General features: G+C 44.3%; 1 protein-coding gene across 3 annotated transcripts in view; it reads left to right on the top strand.

Moving 5' to 3' along the window:
* Positions 1 to 12587, top strand: part of BRD4 (bromodomain containing 4) — a 1521397-nt gene that overhangs the window by 262759 nt on the left and 1246051 nt on the right. For 2 of the 3 annotated variants that reach the window (XM_069603884.1, XM_069603886.1), the window contains exon 9: positions 7628 to 7756. The exons of the other annotated variant lie outside the window; for it this stretch is intronic. In XM_069603884.1, coding sequence (XP_069459985.1) covers positions 7628 to 7756 — 129 coding nt within the window. The remainder of the gene's footprint in view (positions 1 to 7627; positions 7757 to 12587) is intronic. 3 annotated transcript variants of the gene reach the window in all.

Below are 12587 nucleotides of genomic sequence, written 5' to 3'. Positions count from 1 at the left end.
GAACCGGAGATGGTTCTCAAGTTTCAAGGAGGCAGGGAGGCTGTTCAGAGGGAGGACCCAGCCGAGGAAAGAGATCTACCACCAACTCGTTGCTTGGCGAAGCAACTGACCCTGAGGGAGTTGGAGGCGGATGAGCACAGGGCACGAGAAAGAAGATATTCAGGAAGAGCGATTTGAAGGTATTGAGGCCCCAGGCCCCAGAAGGCCTTGTGGACAATGCAGAGGGGTTTGAACTTCATGCTTGCAGCCACATGGAGTCAGTGCAGATATTTCAGTCCTGGAGAGATACGATCCCTGGGCTTGAGGCCAAGGACAAGTCTCAGTTCTGTTCTGGATGAGTTGCAGAGGGTGGAGAGTAGAGGCAGGCATATTTAGAAAGAGGCTGTTGGAATAGTGCAGCCTGGAGAGATCCAGAGCTTCTGAGGGAAGGTGAGGAAAGGAAGAATACCTCTGAGGAGGTGCAGCTTGTAGTGTGACTTCTTGGAGACGTCAGATGTGAGGAGAGAAGGAGAGTGTGGCATCGAAGATGACACCAAGGTTTTTAGCCTCGCAGGTGAGAGCAGGAAGAGGGGCAAGAGAGGCTGGTCAGACGGGGAAAGGAGGGAGTGGGGGTGCCGATGAGGAGAATCTCACTCTTACTGGCATTACTCAGAGGTCATTGGCGGCACACCACTCCTGGATGCCCCAGTCAGTGATGAGACGGAGAAGAGGTGGCCGAGGGTAGCCTGAAAATGAGCAGTCATCTGCATAGCACTGAAAGTTGGGGCATATGGCGGCAATGCGGTGGGCAAGAAGTGCCAGGTATTGGTTGAACAGCCAGGGAGAGCGGTTAGACCCCTGTGGGATACCACAGGTAGAGAAAAAGATTGCAGGGAGGAAGGACCCAAGTTGGACCTGGGAGGGTCAGTCAGAGAGGAAAGAAGTCAGCCACGCCAGGGCCTTACTGGTGATACCCAGGTTATCAGAGGCATTGGAGCAGGATGGCACGGTTGACCGTGTCAAAGGCGGTAGAGATCAAGCAAGATGAGGACACAGGGGTGTTAGAATCAAGGTTGGAGAGCAGGTCTTCACAGATGTTCAGGAGAGCGGTTTCCATGCTTCTGGCCGCTCTGAGGCCAGAATGATGGTCATGAAGGCAACCAACATATTCAGTGTGGAGATGCTGGGAGATTGCCAGCATTTCTAGGAGTTTGCCCAGGAAGGAAGTGATTGTTAGCCAGACAGGAGGGGTCGGCAGAGGGTTTCTTAAGGAAGGGGGTGCACAAGGGAGTGCTTCAGGGTGGATGGGAAGGCTCCAGTGGCGAAGGAGTGGTTGCAGAAGTCGACCAGGGCAGGAGCCAGGGAGTACATGTGGTCCTTAATGGTTTTGGAGGAGCAGGGGTGAACCTGTTTGGACGAGACTTTCATAGATTGTACTTGTCTAGGGACCTAGTCAGCGGAGAACAGGGGAAAAGCTGAGAAGGAGGAAGGAGAGTTGGCTACAGAAGGGCCAGAGGAAGAGCCTGGAGTAGACTGGAGAGGAGGAGAGTTAGGACAGGATGTCCTGAGTTTTAGAGATGAAGTGAGAAGCCAGTGCCGTGCAGAGGGCCTGGGAGGGCACAGGAGAGGTAGAGATTGCGGCAGGATTGGCTAGTTCCTTGCAGATTTTAAACAGTTCAGCGGAGTTGTTAGATGCCGCAGAGACGCGGGCTTGGATACGAGCTCTCTTCTTGGTGAGGACAGAGTCGGTATTGCCTTTGGAGCAGGCGGCAGGCTAGTTTTTCAGAGGATGTACATGAAGCGCGCCATTTCCTCTCAGCCACCCTGCACTTGCGTTTAAGGGTGACGAGGTCTGAGTTGTACCAGAAGCTGAACTTGGCTTTGGGCTTCATGCGGATTCTCATGACGGGGGCAAAAATATAAAGCGTATCAGATGTAGCAGAGTGGAGCATGGAAAGGGCTGTGTCTTGGTGAGTCAGCCAACGGGGAATGGGGGGGGAGGGGCTGAGAAAGTGGCAGCGATAGCCTCGACTGACACAGGCTTCATGGTTCAAATGACCGAGAAGGTGGGTGGCAGCGGTGGCTTGGCCTGGGGGGGGGGGGTTAGAGAGGGTGGGATGGGAGGAAAGGAGAAAGTGATCACTTCAGGAGAGAGGAGTGCTGAGAGACAGAAAGAAGGTGGTATGTGGAGATGAACACCTCCAGAGTGTCCCCTGCAGAGTGAGTCGGCCCAGAGGGGAGACTAGAGAGGGCTAGAGAGTTGCAGAGGTTGCAAAAGAGTCCAGAGGGAGGACGAGAGGCATCCAGGTGGATGTTGAAGTCACCAAGAAGGAGTTGAGTGGTCGAGGCCAGGAGTGAAGAGGTCAGCCCACTCTGAGAGGAAGGAGATCTCGCCAGGAGGCCAATAGATAGTAGCCAAAATATGGGAATGGCTAGGGGTGAGAGAGAACCTGCAGACCAGGCATTCAAAAGAGTAGGCCTGCGTAGGAATGACAGAGGCAGGAATGCACTCTGGGAAGATTGGGGCTACACCCCCTCCGGGCGGTTTGACCTGGGAGCGGAGAGGATCTTGTAGCCATCAGGGAGGAGAGCGTCAAAGTGTTAGGCTCACCTGGTATCCATGGGGGCGTAACATGAAGCTGGATGGAGGTATAAGCGCTATCCCAGACCCCTCTCTGCTTGGTTATGTGCCAGACGTTGGGTAGCGCCTATAACAGGAGGATTAATGGTTAAGATACTGGTTCTGTGATGGGTGGACTCCCACCTCCCTCTGGTCCAAATCCCCCTCCCTTGGGGTTATTACTCACCTAAGGTTTTTGTGCATTGAACATTCCATCCTGCGTCTCTGTGCAGGGGCGTGTGGTTGGTGCGGGTGTTCCGTGAACCTAGTTGCTTCACTGGTCTGTGCCCTTATGTTGGATCCAGACCGGCTGTGGTCCGACTCTGCTTGCTGTTTTCCAGGTGAATTATGTCTTTTCCATCTTTATTCTGTCTTTCTTTCTTTCGACTTGCTGTGCCGATGGCGAAGACCACAGTGAGTTATTGATGCACGGAGCACTGTGCTGTTTATTGGTGTTAATTGCTAACCTGTGTTCTCTTTTCTTTTTACAGGTTGCGGTGATGTTCCGTAGTGAGTGATCGAAGCGCTGCTTGCCCAGGTAAGTGCTTTGTTAATGCTGACCTTGTTCCTTCCCCCTTGCGGGTTGCGGTGAAACCTGGAGATGGGCGAGGTAAGAGAATCGCAGGGTGCAGCCGGGACTCGCTGCTTGCCCAGGTAAGAATTGTTATTAATGATGTCCTTGTTTCTTTACCTTTGCAGGTTGTGGCGAACTCCGGAGATGGGCGTGGTAAGCAAAGCGCAGGATGGATTCAAGGCGGTTACTTCACAGGTAAGTGTTCTTGCTCGGTAATGCTGTTATTGTTCTTCAGGTTATTAATGGAATCCGGATCTAGGGCTTCAGGATCGGGCCGCCGGAGAAGCAGATGAGCAGGAGCTGGACACTGTGATTATTAAACTGCATGAGTGCAGAATAACGCAAAGCATGTTCTGCTGTTTGTGTGTGGATTAAATAGCCCAGGTAAAGTAGTTCCAGGACCAGCCACACCCGAAACACTAGACTGCATGGCTTGCTGCTACAGAACTGAGCTGTGTAATAGGCCTCCATGTTGGATTAAGGTCCAAAACTGGTATTACTTTATTCCTGATAATGAGCCTGGCGCCAAAGGTGCCAGGACTGACTCCATGTATGTTTCTGATGAAGTTTTAAGGCCTTTGGGGCCAGTGTGAATGGCTTTAGCACCTCTGCTTCCAGGGGGCTGTATACCTGAGGGGGAGGAGGGGTCGGGGGCATGGATCGTGACACAAAGGTTGTGACCGAGCTGGCCGTGAACCGTGTCTCGGTGAGACTGAGGACTTCCAGTTCGAGTAGTTCAAGGAGGCAGCAGATGTTCGACGAATGCTTGACAGCTGAGCGAGAGTTAAGAGTGGCAATATGGAGAAGGTTGCCACCCTTGAAGGACTTCCAGGGAGGGGTACAAATCAGAGGTACGCCCTGCACAGGTGTAGGAGCCCAAGGGGGGCAGAGAGGGCAAGGAAGTCAAGGAGGATGCAGTAGGGCAAGGCGATGATGCTGTGGGGGGGGGGGAGAGGGGACAGCAGGAGAAGGAAAGGAAATTGATGAGGCGCGGGAAGCGTCTATCAAAGAGAAGATTGGCCTGAGGGCCTTTGATCAAGAGTGTGCCATTCACATGGACATTAATGATGACCTTAGAGGACTGGAAGGAGGCCAGTAGGGCATCCCACCGGGTGCCACCATTAATGGAGAAGAGAAATCGAGCCCAGAGACCATATGTAGGGTCCATAGGTTTGGCGTGGGAACGACAAAGAGGATGTCCGTGAAAGTTTGCTTTGAGGAGGCACTGGTAGAGGTGTCGGTGATCAGGAGGCCTGGGTTGGAGACCATATAAGGGTTGGGACCTCCCGGCTGACTTAATGGATATATTGCTTTCGGCCAGAAGGCCAACAACAAAATCATTGTACTAGTGTCGTTAGAACAAGTTCAGTAACTGGTGTGGGTATAAGAATGTGGACCCGTTCTTATGTAATACTTATACAGTACTTTCTTTACTTTTACACTTGGTTGGCCAATTTTTGGCTCCAAGTTGGTACAATAATAGGATACTTGGCAGTTCTATCTATTTTTAAGCGCTCCTCAGAAGTGTCTTACTTCAAAATGCCCTTGATTATTCATTTCCAAAAATGACTCACAAATGTGTACCCTCCAACCCCTTTTCATGTTCCCGTCTGGGATTTAAATTTTGTTTTAAAATTGCTCACATGTATTCCATTTGAGCCCTTACATTCTTGCTCGTTAAAGCTCCTTACCCTAAAGACAATACTTCTAGTGGCAATTACATCAGCCCGCAGGGTGAGTGAGTTGCAGGCGCTCTCTTGTAAGCCTCCTCACACCATTTTTCATAAGGAGAAGGTTACTGTTAGTCAAACCCTCTTTTTTGACAAAAATAGTCTCGGACTTTTCACCTGTCACAAAAAAATCACACTTTACCTTTTTATTCTCCTCCGCAAGTAAGGAGGAAGAAAGGTTATACAGATTGGACCCTAAAAGGGCTCTGTTTCTAGATCTCCAGGTTGGCTAAATGTATGCAATGTTATCAGCTTTTTGTGGGATATACTGGACACAAATTGTGTCTAGCAGTAACCAAACGAACATTGTCCAGATGGATAATTGTGGCAATCACTGACTGCTATAGGTGGGCTCGAAAAGATCCTCCAGATGGGCTGAGGGCTCATTCAACCAGTGGCATGGCAATCTCAACAGCTCGTCAGAGGGGTGTCCCAATGCAAGACATTTGTGCAGCGCCCACCTGGTCCTTTATGCACACTTTTGTGAAGCATTATTCTCTAGATTCAACATCACCACAAAGGGGTCTCTTAGCCAAAGCTGTCCTTCATACAGTCCACGATTAATAATTTCTGGTACTCCCCCCTCCAAATTCATACTGCTTTGGGAGCCTATCTAAGATGAGGAATATGTGGGAGGGGACAATCCATTCGAAGAACAAGTTACTTACCAACTGTAACGTTCTTTCGATTGGATGTTCCTCCCATGTATTCCTCATTGACTCTCCCGTCCTACTCCGCTGTACAGTTTAAGTATTTTACACAACGTTTCTTGCGAGTTTACGGTCTAAGGGGTATGCCTGATCAACTCATCAATGGGAAATATACAAAAAAACAGAACTGATGCCTGCGGTTGCGGCTAGAGCCCTTTATACTGTGGATGACGTCAATGCTCAACGGCAACCTCTGAGGGACATCGACGCAAACTTAAGCTCAGTGCCCTCTGGTGGAGAGAATTTTTTTTCCGAAGCTGAAGATAGGAATATCTAAGATGAGGGATACGTGAGAGGAAAATTCAGTTGAAAGAACTTTAGTGGTAAGTAACTTGTTCTTGTCCAGCGTATTTGGATATGCTGTACTTGGATCAGTAACCAACTTAAAATTTAAGCTAGGGTTTTCCATTCTGATCTCCTAACCAGTGTTACTTGGCTAGGTGGGGGTGTATGTCACACACCCCTGGCCTGTTCATCGCTGCTTATTTTGCTACAGTAAGGCAGCCCTATACCTAATGCGTGTACTTTTGCTTGGATTTATTTTGCTTTTTATTATTTTTCATTATTTCTTTTGTTGATATGTTAAATGTGTAATTTTATTTTGTGTTTTTCTTGTTGTACAACACCTTGTGCTGTTTTTGATGAGAAAGCGTTTTGGAATAAAATCCAGTATTTTAAATGCATCGTGCAGTCCTATGCCCATTGAAAGTTTTATTCTCTGTGGTACAACTCTAGTTTCTAGTCCAATTCTCATTGGCGGGCTGCATCTGCTGAAAAGAAAAACATTCTTATAGTGCACAAACAATCCTTCTGTCCATTAACAAATGTGTCCATGTGAACTCAATATTTCTAATTCAAATGTCCTTGCTATCTTGGGCAAAACGTTTTTAATTGCATGCACTCTGCGTGAATGAGATTTTTGAATATGTCCTGTGGCAAATGTGCTTCCCTCCCTACATTTTCACTGCCTTTGGATGTATCGGTGCATACAAATCGGGCAAATCTCTTACATCCTTGTTATAGTTTTTTGTTCCTTTTATTTCATACCGGTACCTGGAAAAATCGTGCTGTTCTACGCAATCCCACCAGTTAAGATTTGATAAAATGTACCTTGGTTCATTGTCAAATTTTGGGGAAAATCTTGTTGAACATGCCATAAAGCAATCCTTTGTCCTCAATTGAGCATTGCTGTGAGCCGGTAGCAATGGTTAAAGTAGTTGCTGCTTCTGTGGAAGTGGTGCTCATTAACACAGAAAGCTGATATTGCCCATTCTCAACCAAGCACAATCGTTTAACCTGCCCTGCGGCCTCCTATGTGTGCTAAACTTGCTGTCTACCCCAGATATCAAGGCCTTTTGTCTGTTAACAGTATGATACATAGGCAAGTTTCTTAAGCTAAGCTTCACCCAAATTATTGGTTGTTCTTGGTAGTCTCTCTAAAAGCATGTTAACATAGAAAAGTGTGCATAACACTGGCATTCTCTAATGCTTAATTCTTTCAGCTTGTTACCTGCACACCAGCTGACCCTGCTTTCGGTTGTGAGTTTTTCACCATTAACCTCGTTTTCCCTAGTCGTGAGGTGGTTTGTGAATGTAAAGACATGGTGCACCTGGCTCCCTAAGCTTTAAGTGGCCAGTATGTTTTTAAGTTTAGATTGTGTCTCAAGGATTGCAAATGTTGGGCGTCTTGGACATGATGGAATATTTGTAGGAACCTACATTGAAGAAACATTTTCAACTCTCATATGGCCTAATTAATGCTATATTCAGGAACATTAGAGCTCTGTTCTTAATTTGAGGCTTTGCTCAGCATGCTCGTTAGCAACAGATCCACCAGTTGCCAAATGCTGGAAAACCGTGCTCGCACCGGCTTTGAGATTTTGAGGGAAGCCTGCTAAACACCTTCAATAGCAAACCGACTCCAGGGGGAATTCTTTGCCTTTCCATTCGTTTTTTTCCTTCCAATTCAGTTCTTTTTTGCTCTCCTTTGACGTGCTTTTGTGTTCCCTCCCAGGTCAAAATGGAGAACTGTGAGTACCAAGAAGCCCAGGAGTTTGCAGCCGATGTGCGGTTGATGTTTTCAAATTGTTATAAGTACAATCCTCCAGACCATGAAGTGGTAGCTATGGCACGGAAACTACAGGTAAAAAGAAATAGAGCAGTACTTCTCTCCATCTATAGATAATTAGCATCTGAGCAGGACCAGTTACCTTTGGCTGTGTATTGCAGCTGATATGTTTAACAGATTAATCTACTCTCTAGAGATTATGCCGCTAGAAAATGTTGCTGGGCATTCTTAAAAAAATAAATAAAAAAAGCTAGGAGTAGTTATTTTTTTCTTGAGACAAGTCTTTCTGCAATTTTTCCTGTACCAATCCAGGATAATGGGGATATTCCCTTTCCTGCCAGCAAGAGAGACCGACAAAACTAAAGTGAGCTGAAACAGCCTACCCTCTGCCTCTCACTTCAGTTGTGTTTCTCTCAGCAGGAAGAGACTTCTCCCTCAGTCCCGTTGGATGGGATGTGACTCAAAGTGTTTATTTTTTTTCGATTCTCAAGTCAAGTTTCAAGCTTCTTTTCACAGGGTTGGCAAGGTAATGTTCACTCCCTGTTTCAATATGCCAAGCATTTCAGCTTGAAGCAGATTTTCCAAATTACTGCTTTCCCTTTCATGGGACAGCATGTAGTACTGCATAAGGCAGTCATGTGCCATGTTTAACAGCTTAAGTGATGTCATTCGCTTGACTTCTCCCTGAAAAAAGCATTCCTAAATGGCCACTACCAAGTTGCTTCTCTGCATTTTGAGTCCTGTGCTGCTTTGTATCAAATGCTCAAGACAGTTGTCATCTCAAGAGATAGGAATTCAAAGTGTCCACCTGATTACACATACTCTATAATTTTAATCCCATTACGATGGAGATTACCAGTCCACTTATGCCAGGAAAGTTGGAAGATTTCACTTCTACTTGTATCTAAAGTGAAAAAGAAGTTTGACCTAAATGTGTGTATTAAAAAAAACACTCAGACTTCCACCAAGCCCTTACAGTGATGCTCATGGATTTGGTGTGCAGAAATTAACATCGGTTTTCTCAACATTAAATGTGAAATCTTGGAAGATTCCTCTTACTGTATTCTCTTAACTGACTAGTGTCTGCATGTCTGCACTTGATGACATGCACAATTGTTCAAGTTTCAAAAAGTTTGTTTTACTCAATCGTCTACATTCTAGAAGAAAAACTAACACCTAAATATGTCATAGTCCTGTTAAAAGGACTGTCAAATTTGATTTGTGCCCCATTTTCTATTTAGTGGTGCCGCAGTAGATCCAGTTGAATGACCCAAGTACTCACTGGTTTACTTAAAAGGATTCCAATTTCATAGACTCCGTTCTAAAACCGAAGTTAACGTACCGTCTCAAATAAGTTGCAAAGGGCATCTCTGGGTCAATTGGGCTTAGAAGGTGGAATCCAGTCCAAACCTGATAAAACTGCACACGTCTTTCAGTAGGCTTTTAATCGTCATACTTGCCATACAGGGGCAAGATTTCTTTCTGTTGGGTGTACTCCTGAAATAATGGTATATTCTAAGGCACCTAAGTATACATAAATAAAGCAACTTGTTCCACTTGTGTGCTTGTTTAGTGCTTCATTCCTTAAGATCTCGAAGCACTAATAGCCGTGACTGTCACTCAACTAGTGACACATTTTATCGCCCCTCGGAAGGATAAAATTAACTGATCCAACAGGATTTGTACCTGTGAACTTTATTTTGTAACAAGATTTCTGTGATGGATATTTTAATCCAGATGATTTTAGCGTATTGTGACCTAATCGGCTCTAATTATCCCACAATGGAAGAAAGGAATTTAAATAACATGTGATTGACCCGTTGTCTGCCGTCTTCGTACTCTCCCTTCTCAGTTTGTTGGGATTCTTGCTGCTACCACAATCCAAGCAGGAAAGCTATCCTAAAGATGTTTATCGATGCAGCCTCAGATTTTAGAATCCGTGGTTTGTGAGCCTCCCATCATTCACCCTGGTGTCCCGCTCCACTATAGAACCAGCCCCAGCGGCTCAACTGGTAGTTTGTTTTCCCACTTCAGTATTGTCTGGGAACTGCTCTTCACATTATTTAATTGAGGTGAGGTTTTCAGCAGTGTCTAGATGCACTTAGTAGGATGCCCTAACTGTGCCCTTAATCTCTCGGAAGGCTGCCTTTTGCCCATGTTCGTTTCTGCTTGCAAGGTGAACTATTTGCAAGCTGTAGGGGCGCTTTACACAGTTTTACAGGCTGCTAGGGTAGTTTGAAGGATGGTTCTTCGATTATTTCCTAGAGTTCGATCTGATTTAAATGTGAACCTGCACATTTTTCAAACGGGTTTTCAGGGAGAGCACATAACTGGGCACCGGGATTCACTACATAATTTTGATGTGGCATGTTATTGGCCCGATAAATACCTTTTTGTGGTCCGAACTCTGTTGTTTATGGTGTTGGGCACCATTGGCTGATGGATTAGATTGGATTTCAAAAGTGCACACAGCATGCTCTTCCTGTTTAAAGCGCATTGAGCCACACAAGTGGGGAAAGAGCGCTATATAAATAACCAAATACAACACAATACTCTAGTTGGTTGCTCTGCTTCCTTTCCACTCCTTAACCATCCAACTGCTTGTGCACCTATCAGCAGTAATTACACTACTGCTTGGTGTAAACACTTGTTAACTGGCGTTGGGGGCATTTTATATCGGGAAGCGATGCACCATGGCACGTGATGTTAGGCATGTGTGGTAGAAATTCTACATTCAATGGCTGCATTATGGAGCATATTTTTGAGCAGTTTCCTGGACTCGCCTGCTGCAGGAACAGGCGTTGCAACAGGTTGTGTAGAAGTGAGAACTACAGACTGACTACCTGAATCATCATGAAGGTAAATGCATTTATTTTTGCTTTGTTTTTAGCAGATTGGCGATTTAGGACCACATTTACATCCCATTTAAGGGGTTGCGTTCTGTTATTTAATGCAGAAGTTATTATGGTATCCATAATTCAGTAGATCTTTTCTGTTGAGTCCAGCGCCAAATGTAAGCCTTTAAAAAACTAGTTTGGTACAAATTATTTTATCAGTGATCTTGCCAGGGTTCAAAGTAGCCCAGTTGTGAGACAAAAGTACATGCTCTTGCACATTTATCCTCCAAGGAAAACTTAGACCATGCAGTATGATTGCAAGTGATATAAGAGCACATGAGCTCAATACGAAGTTACATATGAACTTCCTGAACTGGTACTTCCACATTTAATTGTAGTTTCTCTATTTTGTTTTCTTCTGTTTTATGAGTGTATTAGATTTTCTTCATTCTACTTCTTGTCAAATATGAATTTTAGAATTCCTTATTTTATGTTTGTTTTGGAATTTTGGAAGTCTTTTCAAAAGCCTTTGCAAATTTGGCTCACCCTCCTAGCGATTTTTCTTTTGTTGAGATTCTTTGTTTTATCAGGTTGACTCAATACATTTTTTGGTCATTGTGAGTTTCTTACAAATGTTAATTAGCCAGGCCCTTCTGATCCTTTGAAGCATGTGGTTGTATTTATATCACCTCCCGTAGAAGGGCGATTTGTTTCCCATTGTGTTCATAGTATGAACTTTTCAAAAAGAGGTATGACTGTCCACTAAAATGTTGGTAATTTTGAGTGTTGTACTACATGTCGTGACAGGGCGTTCTGTAGTTTGTAAGAGATGGAGACTACTTTCCTCTATGCTACTCTATTAATCTTTAAATGTCTATATTAGGCAGCTGTCTTAAAGCGGCTCCCTTCCAATCAAATGTGAAAACTCAAACCAAAAAACTTTTATTAGGAATTCAAAATTTGTTTGTTTTCGTAGTATCATACCTGATGTCACATCCTGCACTGTATTCTACTCAACATGTGCAAGCGTTTGTATTTCAATTCAGAAAACAAAGGAAATTCAATTCTAGTGTTCCATGTGCTGTACGTTTCCTTTCTTCTTAGTAACTTGCTCAGTCACTTCGAAATGTGACTAAGTAAGACTCGGCATGTTTATCAACAATTGAACTTGCTAGCCTTTTACTCTGATCGAATAAATCAAGTGTACGTGGTATCAGAATTGTCTGTACTGTGTAAAATAGTAATTCTCATGTGTCCTTTACATCTCTGGAAGTGAAAAAGACTACGAACGCAAGTATTACCAGATTTGCATGTATCTGCTTTTCTGAGCTTTACATAGGGCTGCCAAATGAAATATAGATAATTTTAAAACCTATGGTTTGCCTCACTCTGGGATGGTTAATAAGCCCATTTAACCCCTTAATAGAGTATCGATTTGCCCTAATTTACGTAGGATATTATTCCCCCAATTAAGTCCAGTTAAAAACATGCAGGAGGAGTTTACGTGAATTATTAATGCAATGTTTTTGGACTGATGAAGATACCTGTTGAGCAAGTGAATAAATAGTTAATAAAACAGTATGCTCCAATTTCCACCTTTAAAAAAAAAAAAGAAAAAAAAAGCATCCGTCCCACACCTTTACCTCTAGTTGATTTTTACTGTGGTACATCAATCACACTGTTAGTCTGAGGAAAAGAAATGTAAATGTTTCTCTGAAGCATTTAAGTGAGGAGGCTCACCAAGAACTACCTCAGCCGTACAGTATATTAAAGAAACAATATAAACAGAAATGTGCCATGCAGTCCTAAACCAAAGAAACCTGCATCAAAGATAATATTGAGATTTACCAGAGCAAGTCTCCATATTACTTGTACCCTAAATAAGCTATAAAAGTCATGTTTCCAAGTTTAACAACTGAAGTTGGCTTGATTTTAAATTTGAAAATTACTTCTGTGGACCTCATTAACTCCGGTACATCAATTAACGCTTAACTTAATTGACTGGGTAAAACTTAGTTGTAGCTGGCAATGACTTCAATCTCATCAAGCTATGAAAACCTTTTAAAATA

Source organism: Ambystoma mexicanum, chromosome 3q, assembly GCF_040938575.1.
Source record: "Ambystoma mexicanum isolate Mex_15411 chromosome 3q, UKY_AmexF1_1, whole genome shotgun sequence".
Lineage (NCBI taxonomy): Eukaryota > Metazoa > Chordata > Amphibia > Caudata > Ambystomatidae > Ambystoma > Ambystoma mexicanum.
The sequence above is the reverse complement of the archived record's forward strand: the minus strand, read 5'-3'. Positions and strand labels throughout refer to the sequence as shown.